The 23,317-nt window shown below is 41.6% G+C and overlaps 3 protein-coding genes across 4 annotated transcripts in view; 1 reads left to right on the plus strand and 2 right to left on the minus strand.

Annotated features, from left to right (window-relative positions):
- LOC146480625 (collagen triple helix repeat-containing protein 1-like) overlaps nucleotides 1–2,901 on the plus strand; it is a 30,588-nt gene extending 27,687 nt beyond the window's left edge. Inside the window, exons 1-4 of one of the 2 annotated variants that reach the window (XM_085109847.1) lie at nucleotides 459–990; nucleotides 1,151–1,276; nucleotides 1,684–2,040; nucleotides 2,350–2,901. In XM_085109847.1, coding sequence (XP_084965973.1) covers nucleotides 1,199–1,276; nucleotides 1,684–2,040; nucleotides 2,350–2,712 — 798 coding nt within the window. In that variant the 5' untranslated portion in view covers nucleotides 459–990; nucleotides 1,151–1,198 and the 3' untranslated portion in view covers nucleotides 2,713–2,901. Of the gene's footprint in view, nucleotides 1–458; nucleotides 991–1,150; nucleotides 1,277–1,683; nucleotides 2,041–2,349 lie in introns of those variants that run through there. The other variant, XM_085109848.1, reaches the window with a different exon arrangement.
- LOC146480627 (collagen triple helix repeat-containing protein 1-like) overlaps nucleotides 1–23,317 on the minus strand; it is a 77,489-nt gene that overhangs the window by 8,436 nt on the left and 45,736 nt on the right. The window lies entirely within an intron of this gene.
- The window catches only part of LOC146480629 (collagen triple helix repeat-containing protein 1-like), a 28,737-nt gene continuing 11,364 nt past the window's right edge, over nucleotides 5,945–23,317 (minus strand). The window contains exons 3-5 of the mRNA XM_085109865.1: nucleotides 8,150–8,265; nucleotides 7,483–7,788; nucleotides 5,945–6,505 (exon numbers count right to left, since the gene is read on the minus strand). Coding sequence (XP_084965991.1) covers nucleotides 6,146–6,505; nucleotides 7,483–7,788; nucleotides 8,150–8,218 — 735 coding nt within the window. The 5' untranslated portion in view covers nucleotides 8,219–8,265 and the 3' untranslated portion in view covers nucleotides 5,945–6,145. The remainder of the gene's footprint in view (nucleotides 6,506–7,482; nucleotides 7,789–8,149; nucleotides 8,266–23,317) is intronic.

Here is a 23,317-nt window from a genome sequence, read left to right on the forward strand (position 1 = left end):
TGCTCCTAAACGTGAGAACTTCTGCAAAGTTTCCTAGCGCTTAAAAAGATCTTTGCTATTTTTATACACCATCCTTATACAATAAGACGTATAAACACTGCTATTCTCGAAGACAACTAAATTCGCCACTTCGGCCGCCATATTGTTTACAAAATTTAAGTTCGCGCGTGTGTAAGAAGAATCTGGGTACTAGCGCTCACCGATCGTGATACTCCTGATGTGATTGGTTTAGATAAAAAATACCGCGACGCCATTGGCTAGCTCGAAAACAATCACCGATGATGTCACTCTTACATTACCTTATCCTTACCTTATGCTTACATTTTCATTCGAGATTTTTTTCTGCCTGTACCAAAACTAACTCGCGCGTCGGCTTTATAATGCTGCCGCCTCGTCACCCTCGCGTCCTCGCGAGGGTGACTCGTTGGCAATGAAAAATCAACGGCATACCTCATTGAGACTAGACTAAAACGAATTCCTCCCTCTTTTTAGCACGCAGTGACTGAAAGTCAGTAGTGTTTAAGCTTGCAAATAGTTTGAATTCTTAGTTATACCTTACTGGTCTTCTGAGTTAATTGTTGCTTCACTTTGTTAAACAACAGAGATTACAGAAACTGTCAACTGAGAATCCTATAAATGCTTTTTAATGTTTATTTCTTATTTTCAATTGGGCGACGGATAGGAATGAATGTGTGACTCAAGGAAGAACAAAATTTGTCAAGCCGTCAAGGAAGACTTCAATTCGTCAGCTCAAACGCTGAGGCAATGTTTGCTGTTAAGGACCAATACGAGAGAAGAAAAGCAACTCGCTTTTACGGGCAACAGAAAGCTGGAGACTTCCGCTTCGCTGAGGTCATCATTTCACTGTGTATCAGAAAAACTTTGAGTCATAAGATTTCTGTCAGTAACTGGAATCAAAGCTTTCCCATCGCTGCAAAATCAAGGAAATTTGTGAGGAGAGTATTGAGCCAGAGGGCAATAAGCTGAAATGTAGGTTTCGTCAGGTCTTTGTTGTAAATATTTTTTGTTTTAGTAATTGGCTTTCTTGACTTTTGTATGAGCAAGTGATCTGCCACCAGAATTTTCGCTTTGTTGGCCGATATGTTGTTTTTAATTAATGATCGTTTTTCTGTTCGTTTTTATATTTCAGATTCCTTCCCGACTTCACACGAACTGTAGCAGATCTTGAGTCGGAACCATGGGCATGAGTTTCAAAATCGTTACGTTTGCTGCGTGCATCATGATTCCACATTTGGTTCTTTCTGCCAATCAATCGGTAAGTTCTTCGATTCACAGCGTACAGCGTTTTCCTCAGTATTTCACATGATTACACTTCCAACACTCCTGCATGGACCGTGATTTTCTCTCGATTCTTCTTTGATCCTTCTCCAGTGCGACATGTCCCCAAGCTCGCTCTAATATGAAATAATCGCATTGCGATCTCCTTCAATTTTATGTCATCTCAAGTTCTATGTGTTTCTTTGCTAGCCTTGTTTGGCCATAATTAACACACCGTTCAAAATCCATTTTTTGCCCTTAAGCTAGCTACGATATTGTAGTGTTCGAGTGAATCGCAAGACAAAATAAACTCCACAGTCTTCAAATGGATAATTTTTGAAACTTTATTCAACCAACTATTGCGTACAGGAAAATATAATTTTACTGTTACTTTTTCATGAACAGAAGGTGAACACCAAGTGCCCGCCAGTCATCAGTACTTCGGCCAGCGGTGTACCTGGAGTGCCTGGGGTCCCTGGGCTCAATGGAAGAGATGGAGCCAAGGGAGACCAAGGACCATCGGGACCACCTGGTCATAAGGGACCTGAGGGGCCCAAAGGACCACAGGGTAACCAGGGAGCTAAAGGCGAGCGTCAGAAAGGAAATCAGGGCTCAGCGGGGCCACCTGGTAAAATGGGACTTAGGGGTGCCAAGGGACCCAAAGGTGAACAGGGTTGCCCGTCTTGTCAGAGCCAGAAGAGAAACTGGAAACAATGCGCGTGGAAGAACATCAATGATCCCAAGGATAATGGGCTAATTAAGGTAAGAAGGGTAATGAACAAACTTAACAGCCAAGTATAGCGGGTTAATTTTCTATTTAACAACCTTGCCGTAATTTTGTACTCTTGAAGGACAAGCAAGCATTGTTGAATATCCCCAAGTTATGGTCTATATCTTAGTAAATTCTTCTTGCTTTTGAGCTACAAACCGAGATTGCCAGAGTAATTAAAGAGATCTTACGCAAGTGAATTATTCACTCAAGGAACTGGCAATTTCATGCTCTGCTGTTACTAACTTTTGCTTGTAGATGGCGGCACACAAAGAAAATCATTGGTTTGTATTTCTTTTCAGGATTGTGCCTTTAACAACCTTTCGAACAAAACAGCTTTGAAAGTTGAGTACAATGGCGACTTCAGGATCGGTTACTGCCTAGAATGCTGTAAGCGCTGGTATTTTACTTTCAATGGTGTGGAATGCCGCCATCCTCTCGCCATTGATGGTCTCATGCACATTCATGAAAACCACGGGAAGAAGAACTTCAACATGCACAAAACAACTCAGATTGGAGGTTACTGTGAGAGAATCCCCAAGGGAACAGTTCGGGTGGGAATCAATGTTGGAGACTGCGTGGGGAAGAAAGCTGGTTCTGATGCTTACACTGGATGGAACTCTGTGACCCGCATCATGATTGAAGAGGTTCCTCCACCACAGTAACAACTAAGGGCAGAAAAACAGCTGAGGACAAAAAAATCACAGCAAAGGTGGACTCTTAGTCCTATAAGGTCTTTTTCATTTCCTCTGCATAAAAGAAAGAGCTTTTTCCTAGGTTTGAGTAGATGGATGGATGGATAGTGAAATACAAATTGGGATGTATGCTTGCAAACGACGATTAAAAAGGCTTTGATAACGTGGTCATTGGTTGAATTGTTTGTGTGCGCTAATAGCCAATGCGTACAGTGCGGGAAACGAGATCCACGCGGGCACGAGATAAAATGATTCAGTATGATGATGACGATTATTGTTATCTGCAAAATGAAACACGACCTATGATCCTAGAAAGCAAGTGGGCGCCAACTTTCTGAAAATCTTACTCAAAATTATTATGATTATGAAAAAGAATTAGGTTTCCATTTCTTTGGAAGAATAGATGACCTTGAACACAAAAAGCGCAGACTGTCGGGAAATTAATTTGATAATGAAACATGAAACATCTACCTTTAAAAAAAAAAATACGACAGCAGCCTTATGCCTAGTCAAACGCAATTTCTACCAAATTTAGAACATTGCTGGCGGTGAAATCACTAACAGTGAACGAAACAGCTCCTCCTTCAGAACGCTTTACAACAAGCAAAACGCTGACTGGTTACAATAAACAAACATCAACAAAAAATTAAACAATTACTCGTCTTACCTGCCCATTTCCACCAAATATGATCCGAATTATCCCGAAACTACACCGACTTTCTTCCTTGGGAATGTCCTAGATCAACTGGTATCTAAAGATAGCCAATAACGCGCCGGTAACACGGATTAAGTCATGGGAATCGCAAGTAATCGAAAGCTTGAAAGTGCAGACTGTCGGGTCTGTCAACATTTGGACATGGTATCTCTCAACATTTGGATAGGACCCCCCCCCCCCCCCCCCCTCACTGTCGCCTCTATTCCGAGAGGTCTTTACCACAATCAGTCACCCTCAACATCCTTTATTAAGTGGCACTGAAGAAGCTACCGAGAATTTCAAACATCTAAAAAGAAGTGATTAACATTGTGTCGTAAGCATGATAGGGTTAATACATCGGGGGGGTACTCCTCGAAATTCTCGGTAGGGGTGTGCCGCCCGGTTCTCCAAATCCTGACCCTATTTCAGACCAAAACATGCCATTTTCCACACCCGTTTTCAGACCTAGCCTCTAAAATGTATACCCGTTCTCAAACCTGGCTTGTAGCGTAATTAAGCCTCGCATCAGTGCCGAAGTCAAGAATTGGTAAAATTCACCCGAAAAAATCCAGCTCAAATGATATATTTTGGATACTTATCTTTTTCTAATATTCATTTTGGAGTTCGAAAGGCAAATACAGTTAGATACGTTTATATGCTCTCGTTGTTCCCTTAAAAACCATACCCGATTTAAGACCATTATGGTCAAAATCTATACCCGTTTTCAGACCAAAACGGCTCAAAAACCATACACTTTGGGGCGACACATACCTACGTAGTTTAAGTATAAATCTGCTAGCGTTCTTTTACAAATGCCGTTCTCTGATTGGCTACGCTACCCGCTATCTATTCTGTGATAGATAGCGAGTAGCGGTTGTCAACAAAATTCAGGCCGCTTCTTCGCGTTGTGAGGAGTTTTTGAATAATTTACTTGTTAAGTTTTGAGCGACTAGTAGATTTATACTAAAATAATTAGATTATTCGCTCTCGATTCCTATGCGTGATAGCTGATGAGGGCGCACATGATAGAAATCTCGAGCTCCTAATCTAATTGTTAAATATGGGGTAGTACCCCCGAAGGTTAAAATATAAGGGAACTGTCCATGCAGAATGTCTGGAAATCTAGACTTGCTGTTCTTACGGCACTAAAACATGAACGATCAGCGACGAAGAGGTGAATTTCATAAAAAAAAGCAAGGAAGGTTTGTCAACTGGGTTCCCCCCTGGGTCAGTCTCGGCATCCGCTTTCTCAAAGTTTAACCTTTTCCCTTGGTCCACTGCCTTCATCTGAAAGAAGGCGCTTGATGGCGCGATGCAACAGGGAAGCGCAAGGGTGTTAACCCTATTTAGGCCGGGCTTTTTTTATATTCTGGGGCCGGGTTGGGGAGGACCGGAGGTCTGCAGCGGGAAACGATAACGTCATATAACGCGGGGATTGCGTCATGATCTCAAAATGACGGCATTTTTGAATCGCCATCTTGGATATCATGATTTCCCCAAAACCTCTGAAAAGCGCCAAAACCAGACCAAAGAGTCACCATAGTGCAAAGATAAAAGGAAAATGATCTAAAAAGTAACATGAATTTTACTGTTTTTGCACATTTAAAACAGGTATCGTCCAACTGAATCGTGTCGGGCAGAATCCCCCGGTCGAGATAAGGTTGATTTAACCCTCTCACTCCCATGATCTGAATGTCAATTCTCCTGACTACCATACATTTCTTTTAAAGTTTAGTTCACAGAATTTGGTGTTAAATCAAACAATATCACCTAGTTGAATATTTTCTTCATTCTCATCACCTGTCTGGTTGACAATGTATTGATAATGTAAGGAGAAATTACATATTGATCACTCTTAGGAGTGAAAGAGTTAAGCCTCTGTTACCCAGGCCCTAACCAACGGCCTTCACCGGAAAATATCTCTTAAAATCACAAGGAGGTCCTGTCTCACTGCAAGTTTGTCTTGTTTGCCCTTTCAGTGAAGAATGAAAAATGGATGTTCGCAATCTTGTGATCGTGATTTATAGAATTTGTAGAAGTGACCCGGCGCTTCATATGTTGAGGGTACCAGCCACCGATAACATTAGTTGGACAGCTAGAAAGAAAAGGCATTTTCAGAAGTAGAAGTTTTTTGCTAACAATACTGAACATATAATATAAATAACAATATCCCTCGCTCCACTAATATTCCTTGTATCACTCCAAAGTGATATTTTTTGCTGAATAGTAGATCCACATCATTGGGAATATTTCTACGCTTCTGTCACACACAAGTCACCGATTATAACAAACCTCTGCCAAACTGTGTTCTTCTTGGAAAACTGGATAAATCCCACCTAATGGATTTGAATTGACTTTTGAAAGCTCGAGAATTATGTGCGCTTTTACCCGGCTTCCTTCTCTGGCAGGAAAATAGCAGCCGGTTCTCGTTAGATCAGGGTATAACGTGCAATCAGCGTTTATTTCATCCCGGATTAAATTGCGGGTAACAAAATCAACAACCAATGGTTGCTTCATCTAAGCCTTTTTATTCATTGTTTGCAAAGCAGAATACATCCCCATGTTTCCTCAATTACACTATCAGTCCGTCTAAATCATATCAAGCTGAAAACACACTGGTATGTTGTTTTATGCGTGATATACTTGTTAACAGCAAAGCAAATAAATCTTAGGACTGCATGATTCCTCTTTGTGGGTTGAGCTGGGTTCTTACTGGGATGGGGGGACTTCCTCAATCATGATACGTGTCACGGAGTTCCACCCGGTAAAAGCATCACCAGCTTTCCTCCCCATGCATTTTCCAACATTGATTCCCACTCGAACTGTTCCCTTGGCGATTCCTTCGCAGTAGCCGCCAATCTGTGTCGTTCTGTGTATGTTGGTGTCCGTTTTGCCGTGGTTCCAAGCAATATGGGCAACACCATCAATGGCGAATGGCTTGCGACATTCCACCCCATTGAAGGTAAAATACCAGCGACTACAGCAATTCAGGCAGCAGCAGACTCTGTAATCACCGTTGAACTCGACTTTCAAAGCTGTGTTGTCAGCCAGCTTCTTGAAAACGCAATCCTGAAAATAAAAGCAATCGATTAATGTGATTCCCCTGTTTTGCATTGCGCACCTCTTCGGCGCATAAGAGTCGACCCTTCTTTTTCGTTTAAGTAATTTTTCATTGGCCATTTGCATGAAGACAGTACACATGCAAACGCAAATAAATTTAATGAACGAACTTTCTACAGTACCTGTGCTTGGGGAGCTGCCTTTTTTAAACTCGACCCAGTCTTCTCTCGTCCGTGAAGATTTTCAAACAGATTTTCGCGCTTTGAGGATCAATAGTTCGACAACGAGAACGGTGACCCCCACTTTTTAATACATGAATTTAATTTACACAACGTTATCTGCAATATGTCTTGATTTCAAGAAAAGTTTAAAATTGTGCTTCAAAATATTTTGATTTTAAGGCTGTAAAGAACAAGTCTTTAGATAGTGCTGGGTGTGTACGTATGAAGAGAATTCTTGGTTTAAAATGTATTTCAGGATCTTTATTGTTGCTCTTCTGTAATAACTTAATCCAAGAAGTGCCTTTTTCAGAAATTCTAGTGCCCCTTTCTGCTTACTAGGGTTATAAGTTATGAAAGCCTCGTCGGTCGCAAAGTTTTTTTAAAGGCCATCCATGTTGTGCAAAAACGAGCCCGGTGAACCTTATTTTTTATTGCATTTTTTAAATATAAGTAACATGATTACCAAGTGCATGAAGTTTGAGAAAAATTTTTTTACTTGCTCTTTTAAGGGGGAATCACCTTGACAACGATAATCTTTTTACAGCCAAGTTTTACCTTAACTGAACTGAGCAGTCAATAACAGTCATTCGAGTAATTACGAGACGGAACTTAATTTGACAAATATATATATATAAGTAGAAAGGAAATTTGGGCCATCAATTCTTGCCCTCATGAAGACAGTTTTAAAAGCAGGATTGTTAAAGTTTAAAACCAAGCGCAGTAAGCTTTAGTTGTCTGTTAGTGTTACATTATAATTTCCTGTACCTTTATCAGTCCACTGTCCCTTCCATCATTGATGTTCTTCCACGCGCATTGTTTCCAGTTTTTCTGTATGGCCTGGCCTCCCTGTTCACCCTTCGCTCCTTGAACACCCTGTTCGCCTTTAGCTCCCTGGTTACCATCTGCTCCCTTAGGTCCCTCAGGTCCCACAGGTCCCTTATCACCGGGTGCTCCCGATGGTCCTTGGTCTCCCTTGGCTCCATCTCTTCCATTCAGCCCAGGCACCCCAGGCACTCCAGGTACACCGTTGACGGAAGTTTTGATGACTCGTGGGCACTGGGTGTTCACCTTCTGATAATCAAATCAGGTGAAAGTAAACTTTGATTACTTTACAATTAATTATTGTTTGGCTAACAAATTTCACTTGATTCATGAAGAAATGCTGTATCTTAGCGGGTTGTAAACGTGTATGAAAGCCAAACAAACGACGAAAAGAAAGCGAAAACGTAAATTGAAGGAACCGGGAATAAAAACGTTAAAGAAAATGGATTGCGAGATGCGATGACAACATACTCGAGAGCGCACTAGGACACGTCGCATTCGGGAAGAAAAGAATGAAAAGACAATCGGTACAAACAAGAGGATTTGAAGGGTAATCCTGTAAATAAAATGAAACACTGTAAGGTTGTGAAAAGATGTCGGTAAATCTTACCGACTGATTGGCAGAAAACACCGAGGAAGGAATGATGCAGGCGGCAAGCAAAATGATGATGAAATTCATTGTTCACTCAAGTCTGGTAAAGTCCCTTTACAGTCTGGAAATAATCTCTGTGAACATGAAACAAAAAATAAAAAAGCAATCATTCTTTTACGAACACATACAGTAACACAATAATTCTAATGGCGGATCAATGAAAACTGGTGCATATCCGTAATAAAACTAACATTTGGGATTGTTGTCGTTAGTTGTCTCTTTATAGGTGTTCTTGCGTGATTTGAACCGTTACATCAAGATCGCGCCGGTTGCAGGTACAATTCAAAGAGCCCAGTGTAGTTTGAAGATGAGAAAACTTCAACTTTTGAGGTAGCAAAGTACTTTACCGAAGAAGGCTATTTTTGGTGTCTTGTTTCTAGCAAAAACGAGTTCCCTAAACTCATTCTGATTGGTCTACATGACAAAAAGCTGTCGGACAACGCATAACCTTCAATTCAGTAATATGTTAGTTAGCTAATTTACAGTGATGAAGATTGTCATCCTTTTCATTCGTTATGGTCCTCAATCCAACCTTGTAGTTTTAGCAATTAAATTCAAGCGTAGAGTGTGTCTTCATTTGCCTTTGTCAGGAAATCAACGCCATTAGTATTACTTGTAAATTAAGTCCAGTAAAATCCAACATCATATTGAAATGCGCATAATTATAACAGAAAGTTATCGAGCGGAACGGATTTTGTCATGAATCAAAATAGCACTGGGCTCGGTGAACAACTGAATGGTTCTTGCGGGGAAAAGTTTCCCTGTAATCAAAACATTAATAGGTCTTTTTCCTCATACTGCAAGTCAACATATATTTCACTTGTTTTAACTTCACTACTTGGGCGAATGATATTAATTTTAAGGGTAAAGAGAACTTTGAACGCAATACGGACAAATAACGTCGAATTAATCAGTGTCAATCAGATGACTGTAAGAAGTCGTTACTAATATAACAGAGAGAGTTTAGGAAACAATGTAACTGTTCATTACTGCAGTTAGTTTTATTCCTGGTTTTGTTTAACGTTGACAAGAGGAAGAGCCCTTCGTGGGGAAAATGTCAGAAAAAATCTGGGTAAATGGAAAGAGTTTTAGCCATGTTAACCGTTCACAGCAACATCGAACAGAACGTTTTGTTAATAAACAAGAGGTGAGTAGGTGCATGCTACTGTTTGGGATTCCAATGCAACGTATGTTGAAATTATTTAGATGTTGGAACGTTATTGGGAAGGGAAAGTGTTTAAAGCGCATGGATTCGAACGCAAAAAGAGCGATAAGTGGGACGAAGAAGCGTGCGGTACATTCATGAGGCTGATCGACGTGTTTCACCCACAGGCACAACAGGAGTCTTGGGAAAATAAACTGACTCAGGATACGATGCTAAGCACCTTCCACGATCCTGTAATACTAACGTAAAATGCAATAAGGTATTCAACACAAAATGTAAGAACTTTTCTGACGCATAATGTAATAATCGAATGTAATAACTCACGAATGAGGTGAATGGTATTTCGAAATCAGTACAGGCAAACCTCTTTATTACGGACACCAAGGGGACAGGAATAAGTGTCCGTATTATAGAGGTGTCCGTTTTAGAGAAGTATGCTTTATATGGATTTCTTTCTCTCAGGGACCAAGAGAACTGTCCGTTACAGAGAGGTGTCCGTATTATATGTTAGGTATAGGAACTATAAGTACGCGCCTCTAAAGGGACTGGACACGAGATGTGTCGTCAAGACGACAAGTGACGTAAGGAAAAGCCATGTGCGTGCTCGAGAAGCGAAAAGACTCGCGTTGTGAAAATGAGTTGTGAAACCGTATTTTAATATCGTAAATACTCTTGGAAAACACCAAACAGTGTGGATTTTCTTGTGTAACATTCTGGGGGCCTGTCCGGGAGATTTTTCTCGAAGAAACTTGATGGAAATGTACCTGTTTTGACGATCGATTGCTCACTGTGTGCGAGGACTCGCGTTTGTCGCCGCCATTACGCATTCACTTTGGATTTCAATGGACAACGATTTATTAACAGGATTTAACTGGTTGTAGTTGAAGCGGACATTTGGTGTGGATAGTTTGGCAAAAGATAGTGGAGCCTGAATTTGAGGCCAGGGAAGGTAGGAACATTGTTTTATTGGACTTTGTGCATGTGGAAATCTGTTCGTGTTGTTTACAAGTAAAATCGAAATGGCGGAGGAACAACTGATTCTTCTGGATCGCAAAATTTTGTCGCTGGACCTGAGTGCGTTATGTGAATTTGCTCTTCATGCAAAAGTTGAAAAGTCGGCAGTAGAAGGCAAGGGAAAATTAAGTGTTATTCGGTCTATCAGACGAAATATTGAGGATTCATTCGAGAAGTTGTCTGGCGATGATCAAATTGAATTTGTTGAGGGGTTAATTGCACAGTTGGGTCCACCGCCACTCGAGGGGATAGAAGATCAATACGGCCAAGAAGAATTGGAAGGCAAGGGCGACCTGAAGAAGCTCAAAAAAGAATTGGGTGATTTAGAGTCTAAGCAGCAATTAGTCGAAGAACAATTAGCCAAAATGCAGAAAGAAAAGTTTCCTGACTCAGTGAAAGACGAAGACACGATCAAGTTTCCTGCCAAGGGGGTTGAGCAAAGCATATTCCGCAGGGATTTCAAAATACAAGGAGTGGTGGGTGACCCTGGTCAGAAAGATAAACTGGGTTATCAAGCTCTAATATCCCAAATAGAATCAGGGCTTGCCAAGGGATACTCAGACAAAGAAGTAGTTAGTGCCGTTGTTCGTGCTGTGCAGCCAGGCCTGCAACTAAGAAGCTACCTAGAGAACCTGACTGACCTAACCCTACCCAGGCTGCGTAAAATTCTTCGCTTCCATTTTCATGAGAAAAATGCCACAGAACTTTACCAGCTTCTAACAAACATTGCCCAGCAACCGAATGAAGACCCTCAGTCATTTCTGATGAGAGCACTCACTATTAGGCAAAAGGTAATTAGTGCTTCAAAAGAGTCCGATAGTGGGGTTAAGTACGATGCCTCCTCGGTGCAAAGTTTGTTCCTGCATGCCTTGGAAACCGGTCTTGCTGACGAAACCATTCGTGCAAAGATAAGACCACTCACTCAGAACCCAAAAGTCGCAGATGAAGACCTCATTGGAGCAATGAGCCTAGCTATATCTGCAGAAGCCGAGCGAAGTAATAAGTTCAGTTTTACCAGCAAGGGAAAGTCTGCAAAGGTTCTCACCGTTGAAGGTGCAGTGGAAGCAAACACGAAGAAGGAGTCGCAGAAGGACTCACAGGTCCTAGCAACACTAAAAGCTGTACAAGCGGAGCTGGCCACAGTGAAATCAGAAGTTAAAACTCTTCGTGACGTAGCAAATAACCAGAAGGCAGACACCATGGCACCTAGTCCTACTGGGAGGGGAGCGAGGACTGGAGCAAGACCACCTGGTTGCCAAGAGTGTAGAATGAATAGGGAAGGTGACCGATGTCCACATTGCTATCTCTGTGGAGGCTTGAACCATATTGCCCGCTACTGTCAAACCAGGCTCAGAAGCTATCCGGGAAACGCATCCAGGCTACCCCCGCGGGACAGGGAGTAGCCTTGCCAGAGAAAGAGAAGTCCCACCAGTGTAGTGGTTGCCTGGAGTTTGATTGCCGTAAACAGTTGCTACAGTGTTCAGCCTGCCAGTCTGTTCGATATTGTTCTGAGCATTGTCAAAAGGTTCATTGGCCAAAACATAAAGTGTTATGCAAAGCAATCAAAGAGCTCTCTGAGAGAGAATCGTCTAAAGAAAAGGGGTTAGGAGATGCACAAGATAGAGGTGTGTACAGTAGTCATATCACTCCCAGGCAACAGGAGCGCATAGTTAGGCTGGTGGGAAGGAAGTGTCTAGTGGATTGTTACCTGGAGGATAAGCCTACAGAAGTTTTATGGGACACAGGAGCCCAAGTATCAATTGTTTCAGAAGATTTCCTGCAGAGCCAACTACCAACAGTTCAAACAAGGGATATTGAACAATTACTTGGGACAGATGGGTCCATAAGTTTGCAAGCAGCAAATGGAACAGATATCCCTTACTGTGGGTGGGTAGAGATTGGTGTGAGGTTGACAGATGGAAACGAGACAGAGATAAGGGTTCCATTTTTGGTAACAAAGGAGAACATTGAGCAGCCCATCATTGGTTTTAATGTTATAGAGTTGATGGTCAGAAACACTGAAGATAATGAAGATGATGTGTTGCTGGAACGGATGTCGAGAAGCTTCAAAGTGAGTAAAAGTGGTGACCTGCAAGCATTGATAAGCCTAATTCGGACTACTAACTCTGGTGAACTCTGTCTAGTTAAATCCACAAAGAAGCCACACACTGTCCCTGCAGGAGAGACTGTTCACTTACCTTGTCGTGCTAATACTGGACCAATCCACCGTAAGACTCCTGTCATTTTTGAGCCAGACGAGTTGGCTACCTGGCCTTCGGGATTGGCAGTACATGAATCCCTTACCACCGTAAAGGAGGGCGATGCAACCATCTTCTCAGTCCCAGTGACCAACAACACAAACCATGACATCACTTTACCTGGGAGAGTTGTCCTGGGACGCCTTCATCTTGTCCGGTCAGTGACTCCTGTCGAAGTCAGGTTTAAGGATCCTGAGACACCAACCCCATGTGCTGAATCGCCTTGTAAACAACATACACCTGCTGAGCAAATTGAGAGAAACTTGTCTTGGTTACCTGAAGTTGATTTGAGTGGATTATCAGCAGAACAAAAGGAGCAGGCGAAACAGTTGTTGGTCGAAGAAGCAGATGTATTTGCGACAAGTGATGATGACGTCGGCTGCATTTCCGAGTTAGAGATGGATATCAGGTTGACTAGTGACCAACCAGTACAGAAGAACTACATTTCCATACCCCGTCCACTCTATCCCGAAGTTAAAGGTTACATTGAGGACTTGCTTAACCGTGGTTTCATTCGGAAGTCCAGATCTCCATTCTCAAGTAGTGTTGTCTGTGTTCGTAAAAAAGATGGTGGGATGAGGTTGTGTATTGATTACAGAGAATTGAATAAGAAAACAGTGCCAGATCGGCATCCCATCCCTCGGATCCAGGAAGCCTTAGATAGTCTCGGGGGCAAATCATGGTTCAGTGTTTTGGATCAGGGAAAAGCGTACCATCAGGGATTCATTGGAGAGAAAAGTCAACCATTGACTGCGTTTGTTACGCCTTGGGGATTATACGAATGGGTGCGTATACCATTTGGACTCATGAATGCTCCAGCAAATTTTCAAAGATTTATGGAGAACTGTCTTGGGCAGCTGCGTGATGAGATATGCATCCCTTACTTGGACGATGTAATTGTATTCTCGGGAACATTTTCTGAACATATTGAGCATCTGCGTAAAGTTCTTCGTCGGTTGAAGAGTTATGGTGTGAAGCTTAAGCCCAGAAAGTGTAACTTGTTCAAGCGGGAAGTGTCCTTCCTTGGAAGAGTGATTTCTCAAGACGGGTATCGGATAGATCCGAAAGCTACAAATGCAGTGACTGCGATGAAGGATTTAAAGCCGCAAACAGTTGGAGAAGTTAGAAGAATTATGGGCTTACTTGGAGTTTACCGCCGTCACATCAAAAACTTTGCACAAACAGCAAAACCCATTTATGATCTCCTCAATCATGACCTACCAAAGAAAAAGAATACTAACCCAATCAGACAGAACCCAAGGCTGCGCAGTGGACAGTTACCATCTTCATCACCAGTAGAGTGGGGACCCAGTCAACAGTCAGCATTGGATGTCCTGATAGACAAAATAACTTCACCCCCTTTGCTGGCATATCCAGATTATGATTCACCTTTTATTGTACACACCGATGCGTCACAGGATGGCTTGGGGGCTGTCTTGTACCAAAAGCAGAATGGTACTACCCGAGTAATTGCATATGCATCCAGGACTCTGACCCCATGTGAACAAAATTACCACATGCATTCTGGCAAGCTGGAATTTTTAGCATTGAAATGGTCAGTGACAGAACAGTTCAGGGACTATCTCTACTACGCTCCTGAATTTGTAGTATACACGGACAACAACCCCTTAACTTATGTGTTAACATCTGCCAAGCTAAACGCCACAGGATTGAGATGGGTCGGAGAGCTTGCTGACTTTAACTTCGAAATACGGTACCGACCAGGCAAGTTGAATGTTGATGCAGATAGTCTTTCCCGATTACCCAGTGACTTCAAGACCTACATGGACAGTTGTACTGAAAAGGTAACCCCTGAAAGCTTGCACGCCTCAATATCCGCAGCCCAAGTGTTATCAAGTGGTGACAATGTCTGGATTGCAGCACTGACTGATAAAGAAGAGGAGCTCCATGTTGACGCTCTGTCCCAAGCATCTGGTAACCAAGTAAGGGTGGTGGATTTAGCGAAAGCACAGAATGAAGACCCTTACATTGGGCGTGTCCTTAAATTGATCAAAGCAAAACACAAACCGACAGTTGCAGAGAAGCACTCAGAATCACCTTTGGTTCGTAAGTTACTGAATGAGTGGCATAAACTTCATGTGAACAGAAAGAGTGGAGTACTTTATCGTAACCAGCAGGTTGTTCTTCCACAGAAATTTCGTCGCACCGTTTATCGCGAACTCCATGAAGAGATGGGCCACCTTGGTGTTGAGAGGGTACTAGCTCTAGCCCGTGAGAGATTTTATTGGCCACACATGAGGAGAGACATTGAAAACTTTATCCATCACACGTGCCGCTGCCTGAAACAAAGACGCCCAAATCTACCAACGAGAGAACCATTACAACCAATTCTAACAACCGCTCCTCTTCAGATGGTTTCTATCGACTTTGTACATCTCGAGCGAAGCTCTGGGGGCCATGAATATATCCTAGTTGTTGTTGACCATTTCACCAAATATGCACAAGCGTACCCGACGAGAAATAAAACTGCTGTTACTGCTGCAGACAAGATCTTCAATGATTTCATCCCACGCTTTGGTTTCCCAGAGAAACTCCACCACGATATGGGGGGCGAATTTGAGAACCGGTTGTTCAAAAGGCTGGAGGAACTCTCTGGAGTAATGCATTCGAGAACTACTCCGTACCATCCACAGGGGAATGGTCTGGTGGAAAGAATGAACCGTACACTTCTCAGCATGCTGCGTACCCTACCGGAAACCCACAAGTCTTGCTGGAAGGACCATATTAACAAACTCATTCACGCATATAACTGCACTGTTCACGAGTCAACCGGTTATTCTCCATTTTTCCTGTTATTTGGTCGCAGCCCTCGTCTGCCAATCGATGTAATCTTTGACCTCGAGGTGGAGACAGGAGCCAAATCACATGCTGAGTATGTTACCAAATGGAAATCTGCCATGCAAGAAGCTTACTCACTCGCATCACAATCTGCCAGGAAGAATGCCATGAGGGGGAAAAAAAATTATGACAAACGAGTGCGATCATCAGCACTGCAAGTGGGAGACCGTGTCCTTGTACGCAACCTTACTCCTCGTGGTGGGCCTGGCAAGCTCCGCGCTTTCTGGGAAGACCAAATCCATATAGTTGTTGCAAGAAAAGGGGAGGGAAGCCCGGTGTACGACGTGAGACCAGAATCAAGCCAAGGACCCACCCGCACTCTACATCGAAACCTCTTACTCCCTTGTGACTATTTACCAGGCAAACCCTGGGAGGACCTCCCTCCTGTAAAGAAGACGAAAACAGCAGCACCCTATCATTGTGATGATGTCCAACCACTGGTACAAGAAGGGAACGAAAGTGACAGTGAAGATGAATTTCCAGACGTTTCATGCTTGAATCTTTCACCAGGACACGATGGAAATGACCGAATACAGATACAGCTAGAGTCTACAAGTAAAGACGAGCCAGAACCAGATTTCACGGATGTTCATTCTGGTGAGGTGTCAAGTGAAATGGGGCCGGAAGCTAACATTGCTGGTACTCCTGGCGAAGCACAGCTAACACGAGACTCTCAAGCAGTCGATGGAGAGAGGGACGAGCGAGAGGATGTTAGCAAATCAGATCGACCTCAACGTCTTAGACAGGCACCTAAACGGTTTACTTATGACAGTCCTGGGGAACCAACTTATGTGCGACAGGTTAAGGTTGATCCATATGTAGGAATACAGCAGGGTGGGATACCAACACTGCCAACGCCCTACATACCTGAATTCCCAGTGAACCAGTACTGTACGTTGCCACCAGCCTGTAACTATATTTCTCCACCAGAACCGCCCATGTTTTGGAACATGAATATGATGATGCCTTGTATGCCCTATCCAATGGTACCACAGTTGCCACAATGGGGAGCACCTTATCAGTCATTTCAGTGCAGATGAGCAGATAAACAGTTTTTGTCTATCACATTGTTTAAAAAAAAAAAAATCGAGTTTTCTTAAGTGTATTCAATTCTGACATTCATTCTGTGAATGCTGTAGGAACTGTCTGAAGATGGTCATTGTGCTACAGAATCTTGAACACTAGTTTGGACAGATGAACTGAGAGATGTTACGTGGTCTGTAAGGAGCTGGGCCTGATCAACCCACTCCAGGATTTAAGAAGCAAGGAATCCTAAACAAAAAAGGCCACTTTCGTAAAGTTTTGTTCTGTATTGCATGCCAAATGTTGTCAAATGTCACGGATGACATTTCTTTTCAAGTTAGGGGAGAGTGTTAGGTATAGGAACTATAAGTACGCGCCTCTAAAGGGACTGGACACGAGATGTGTCGTCAAGACGACAAGTGACGTAAGGAAAAGCCATGTGCGTGCTCGAGAAGCGAAAAGACTCGCGTTGTGAAAATGAGTTGTGAAACCGTATTTTAATATCGTAAATACTCTTGGAAAACACCAAACAGTGTGGATTTTCTTGTGTAACATATAGAGGTGTCCCAATGTGATTTTTTTTTTTGGTGCTACGCTTAATCAAAACAATCACTTTTGGATAAAAATAAAATGCATAATAGGAATGAAGAGACTCAGTTTAAAAACTCTGTAGATCGGAATCGAGTACAGTGGAACCTCTCCTTACGGACACATTTATAATACGGACACCTCTCTATTACGGACAGTTCACTTGGTCTCTGAGAGACCGAGATCGATGTAAAGCCTACTCCTCTAAAACGGACACCTCTATAATGCAGACAGTTATTCCTGTCTCCTTGGTGTCCGTAATAAAGAGGTTAAAGTGTAGTTATATCAGGGTGAAGCCCCCTTCGTAATCTTCCGCCCTAGAGTTCATGAACAGGACATCCTCGTTAACTCGACTTGAGTTTGTTTGAAGTATTTTATAAGCGAATGCTAAAGCATCAACGAATAAAGGTTATTGTTGCGTTCCTTTATACTTTGAAGATATTGGATGGTGTTATTGTTTCGTTTCCACTTACGGTCAACTTCCGCCTTCAGTAGCGGACACCTCGATAATACAGAGAGCAACGAAACCCCCGACAATGCCATTTACGTCATTCGTATACACATTTTGCATTATTTCATAATGCGTCAGAAAAGTTCTTACATTTTGCGTTGAATACTTTATTACATTTTGCGTCGATGTTATAACATTTTGCATTAGTATTACGTTTTGCGGCGATTATTACAATTTGCGACGATTATTACATTTTGCGGCGTAACACAGGTGGCTTCGTTGCCCGGCAGAAAACTGGCACGAGACTCTCTTCCGCTTTAAATTTCACTTCCGCCATGGTGTTCACAAACGTTTGCCGCGGCGTTCACAAACTTTGCCGATATGTTTACAAACTGGCTTTTGCCGTGGTGTTTACAAACTTTTGCCGTGCTTAACAAATAAAATTTTCGTCAATTTCAAAATGAATTTTGTTCCCTAAAACTTTGGGTATTAAACTAAAATAGATGTTGACATGATTTTTTTAATTGTGCAGTTTTGACTTCAAACTTTTGCCGTGATACTTGTGGGCCACCGTAGCAAACGGAATACACCTTAAACTGTCCTTTTTCTTGTCAGTGATATAACTTAATAGGAATGATTAAGGAAGCTGAATCTACTCTCCTTGTGCTATTGGCACGAGTACTTGAGTATGATGTTCTTTTTTGAAGCCATAAAATGTTTGATTGATATAAAATCCTCAAGTTCTGTGTTACCAGCAATCCGTAAAATATAACACAGGTCGAGCTATTCGCTTGCGTAAATTCAAGCTCTCCACAATTAACTTCTCGTAAATGTAAGACTACAACCTTCCAGAAACAAATTTTTTAATTAGGACTTCAAGTTCATGAAATCACGTAATAAATTTAGCTTCCTTTTCAGTTAGGTCTGCTTTTCTTGATTATTTTCATACTACTTTAACTATCACCTATCATCCTAAAGATCCGCGCTCGTTCAAATTGTAACATCGCTGGCAGCCACTCGCACAATGAGAGTCTATAAGGGTCTACATGGGGTCAACAGCTGAGAAATAGGAGTTTTTCAAACTGATAGCTGTGAAACGTTAAGAAAACTGTTTAGCTAAGATGGTTTAACTTTGCCTGAGGAAAGCGTGAAATCGGAGCTCCTCGCGAGTTGTTTCTCCAACTCGTAAGGTCATCAGCTGTGAGTTTAGGGAACTCGGTTTTGCTTGATATGCCATAAAACCGCAAAAATACCAGCATAATTAACTGACAACTGAGAATGCAGCACCGCCGTGCACATCCAATATTGGTTTTTGTTGTTGTTGTTGTTGTTGTTGTTTTTTTTTTTTTATTAAAGGGGCACTGTGATGGAGATTTGCTGTATGCTGGTCAAAACAGCTCAAATGTTTGATAGTCTGAACCTCTTTTTTGACATGGGAAAAATATCGAAAGATTTCTCCCTTTTCTTAAGTTGCAGACATTTACATCCTAGCCATCCAAAACCAAAGATGAATTATACTAGTATCTGCGCACCAGTAAGGTTGTTGTTAACAAGACTGGACCATTATTATTATTTTTTTTTTGTGTCACACTAAAAACAGGTGAAACTGCCCCTTTAACGCACTCTGTGTATTTTATAATCAGTTTCTCAATTAACAAACGTGGGTAGGCAGCAACTGGCATTACCCGCGTGTTTCGATTCCCCTGCCCCTGCTTATCTTATCTTATTTTTGTCTTCTTGTAATTCTTTTGTGTTTTCTTTGATGTTTTGTTTAGATAAAACAAAAGAAGGTAAATTGGCATTTTAAAACTTTCGATGACTTGCGACTCCCATGACTTAATCCGTGTTACCGGCGCGTTATTGCCTATCTTCAGATACCAGTTGATCTTGGATATTCCCAAGGAAGAAAGTCGGTGTGGTTTCGGGGTAATTCAGATAATGGTTGGTAGTGATGGGATGGGTAAGACGGGTAATTGTTGAATCATTTTGTTGAGGCCTCGTGTTTGTTGATTGCAACCTGTCAGCGATTTGTTGTTGTAATGCGTTAAGAATGAAGAGCTGTTTCATTATTAGTGATTAACCGCCAGCAATGTTTTGTACTTTGTAGCAAAAGTAAAGAGAAATAGCGTTTGAATAGGCATAAGTGAACTAGTTGTGGTGTAGTGCTGAACCAAGGTTGTTGTCCTAGCTGTAATTGAATTTATTTCCTTACAGTCTGCGCTTTTTGTGGTCAGGGTCATTACTACTCCGAAAATAAGCGAACCCTCGTTCTCTCCCATAATGATAATTTTGAGTAAGATTTTCAAAAAGTTGGCGCCCAGTTATTTTCTGGCATCGTGACTGTGTTTCATTTCTCAGATGTCAATGTCATCTCTCTATTTTCCACAGCAACAACAATAATCATCATCGTCATACTGAATCATTTTATCTCGTTCCCGCGTGGATCTCGCTTCCTTCACGCTATCGGCTATTCGCGCACACAAACAATTCAACCAATGACCACGTTATCAAAGCCTTTTTAATCATTGTTTTCAAGCATACATCCCCATTTATATTAATGTCACTAGTTGCCATCTACTTTACGTCAAGCCCTGGAAAAAGCTCTTTATTTTATGTAGAGCAAAAATGAAAAAGGCCTTAGGACTAAGCGTCCGCCTGTGTGAGTTGCGCTCAGCTCTTACTGTGGTGGAGGGACCTCTTCAATTATGATGCGGGTCACAGAGTTCCATCCAGTGTAAGCATCAGAACCAGCTTTCTTCCCCACGCAGTTTCCAACATTGATTCCCGCTCGAACTGTTCCCTTGGGGACTCTCTCACAATAGCTTCCAATCTGAGTTGTTTTGTGTATGTTGGAGTCTGTCTTCCCGTGGTTTGAGGCAATGTTCATGAGACCATCAATGGCGAGAGGATGGCGGCATTCCACGCCATTGAAAGTAAAATACCAGCGCTTACAGCAACTTAGGCAGTAAGCAATCCTAAAGTCGCCATTGTACTCGACTTTCAAGCTGTTTTATCCGAAAGCTTGATAAAGGCACAGTCCTAAAAATGAAATAATTAAAAAACAATTATTTTCTTTGTTTGCCGCCATCTATAAGCCAAAATTAGTTACGATCTTGTAACAACAGAACATAAAATTGCTAATTCCTTATGTGAATAATTCGTAGCATCTCTTAAATTAACTCTGATAACAGTCGGGAAGGAATCTGAAATATAAAAACGGACATAAAAACGATAGTTTTTTTAATATATCCAACACTACAAAAATTCCGACGGCGGATCAATTGCTAATACACAAATTAATCAAGGGGGCTAATTACTAAAATAAAAAATATTGAAAACATAGGCCTGACGAAACTCACATTTCAGCCTGTTGCCCTCGATACTCTCCTTTTCGCCCCATGTAACGGAATCCGGAATCCGGAATCCAGAGAAATTTTCATGTTGGAATCCGGAATCCAGGACATTTTTTACGTTGGAATCCGGAATCCAGTGAGCTGGAATCCGGAATCCACTAAAGTTTTGGAATCCGGAATCTACTTGTGTCGGAATCCACTTGTGTCGAATTGTCTTGGGAGATTCTTCCATTTTTCTACCCAGTCACCGTTTAGCAGTCTACCTCTGACTCTTCTACACTTGCAACACTCGAAACACGTGTTCGAACTTGTCCACGCAGGACACAACCCTCCCCGGGAGGGGGGATATTTTCCTCATGACGTAAGCTTCAAAGTACATGCGACTAAAAAGATGCCGAAGATTCGCTCGTTGACGCTTTCGAGTGCTTGCATCGGAAGTTTTTTTGAAGTGTATCAAGTCGAACCAAGTGGTTTTTAACTTCACTTTGGTTATGGGAAAGCACAAATCAAATGAAGACAGGTAAGTTTACAGAAGTTTAGCTTTAGGATATTTCGAGATATTGTTTATATGATTGATTGAGGCTGTAATAAGAAATACGTGTCGGATAAGTGAAGACAAAAAGAATCCGAAAAGAAAATCCGTCCTCAAATCGAAATTAAAGTGACTTCTCGATCGATCTCGAGTCTGATTCTTGAGAGTATTTATTAGAACAGAGCAAAAAGTAGTTGAAGCCGACATTACAAGCAAAATGAAACTTCAGAAGCTTGAATGACTTGTTGATACTTGAATTTCTCGACATTTCTGCAGAAGAAACTTTGTTGACTTTAAGAAAAACGCGAGGGGACAGTTTTCTGTAGTTTTGGGGCTCCATTTTCATTTTGATCCGTTGATATACGACTTTAAATCAGAAAAGTGAATCGTCGAAAAGGCAGGTTAATTAAAAACTATTTCATTTTTATGGGCTTTTCGTTTTATTTTTTTTTTTCTCGATGTTTTCTTTCTTAAGAGTCCAAAAACTCAAAGCGCTAAGCGATCTAAGTTCTTTGACATACTCAGAAAAACAATGGTCGGTAAAAATCAAGTAAAACTGACGGTTAAAGAAAAAGTATGTACGGTGCTTTGTTTGAATTACTAGTAGAATAAAACACCATTTTGACTCTTTACAAGTAAACGTTTCGACGCAAAGAAATAATTAAACTTATTAAACTCAGTCCCGTAGCAAGGGGAGGGGCATGGGGGGGGGGGGGCTTGAGCCCCCCCAGAATTTTTTGAAGTTAATAAACAATGTGCCAAAAAATGATAATTAAAACAGATCAATGTGCACTGATCAATCAGTCTTGAACTCTGATGCTGCAAGTGCCTTTTCACAACCTTCAATAATATGTTTACTACCTGTTCGTTTCTTTCGCTAACAGTTTGTTTTTATATACAACGGCAACGAAGGCACTCCTACCTTGTGAATCGGAAATAAGAACCAAAATTGATCGAAATCAACCAATATCAAACCGTGAAAGCTGTTGAAATAAACTACTTATTTTTTAAGACATCCACTCATTGATAGCAACATAAATGCCCTTAGTTTATAACAATTCAGTATTCGCGCGTTGTCGAAAGCCACACAAATACGTCCCCTCAAGACCAAAATTTTCCTGCAGTCGGATTCTCACTGCCCGATTCCAAATTTAAAAAGAGAAAGAAAAATTTGTCCTCGTTTGTATACGTCCTCCTTCAAACGTGAAATTAAATTTCACGTGGTCATTAGTCCGCGTGAAAAAAAAAAAAACGGCAAAGAAATGTACCAAAAAGTGACGCAGGTGCAAGGTTATTGATTTGCTTACTAAATCTACTGCTTTTTTATGTTCTCGTTGCATCTTAAACTCCCTAATCTGTCTGTTTTTTGGGGGTGACGGGCCGGGGGGGGGAGAGTAGTTTTGTTTAACCATTTTGCTTGGCCCCCCTAGTTATTTTAGCCTTGCTACGGGCCTGTAAACTGTTAATTCTAACTCAGAGTTCAGTTAGAGCAGTTAGCTATGATAGCTAACTTTCAATAACTTAATAATCACGAATAATCTAAATTTAATAATTCGACGCAACATTGTCTACAATCACCCTTTTTATCTGTCTTAGAAAAATGAGAAGCCCCCAATTCGGAAAAACAACCGTGAAATTGGCAATTGGTGCTGTTCCTTCGGTCGTGCGGTCGTGCCGTGATATTCTCCGATCTGTCACAAAATCTTTAGTAGCGACAATTATACAAGTCTCATGCACGGGATGGAAGAGATAAAGCGCCCTCCTTATGCCTAGTTTTGTGAGTTTTGACAAGGGACATAAACGGAAGCGAAAGCGGCATACGATTTTAAGTCATTGAAAACAGGCCCAAAATACACACATAAGCATAATGCTTTGAACAGCCA

The sequence above is a fragment of the Pavona decussata genome, unplaced genomic scaffold, assembly GCF_977016875.1.
Source record: "Pavona decussata unplaced genomic scaffold, jaPavDecu1.1 SCAFFOLD_53, whole genome shotgun sequence".
NCBI lineage: Eukaryota > Metazoa > Cnidaria > Anthozoa > Scleractinia > Agariciidae > Pavona > Pavona decussata.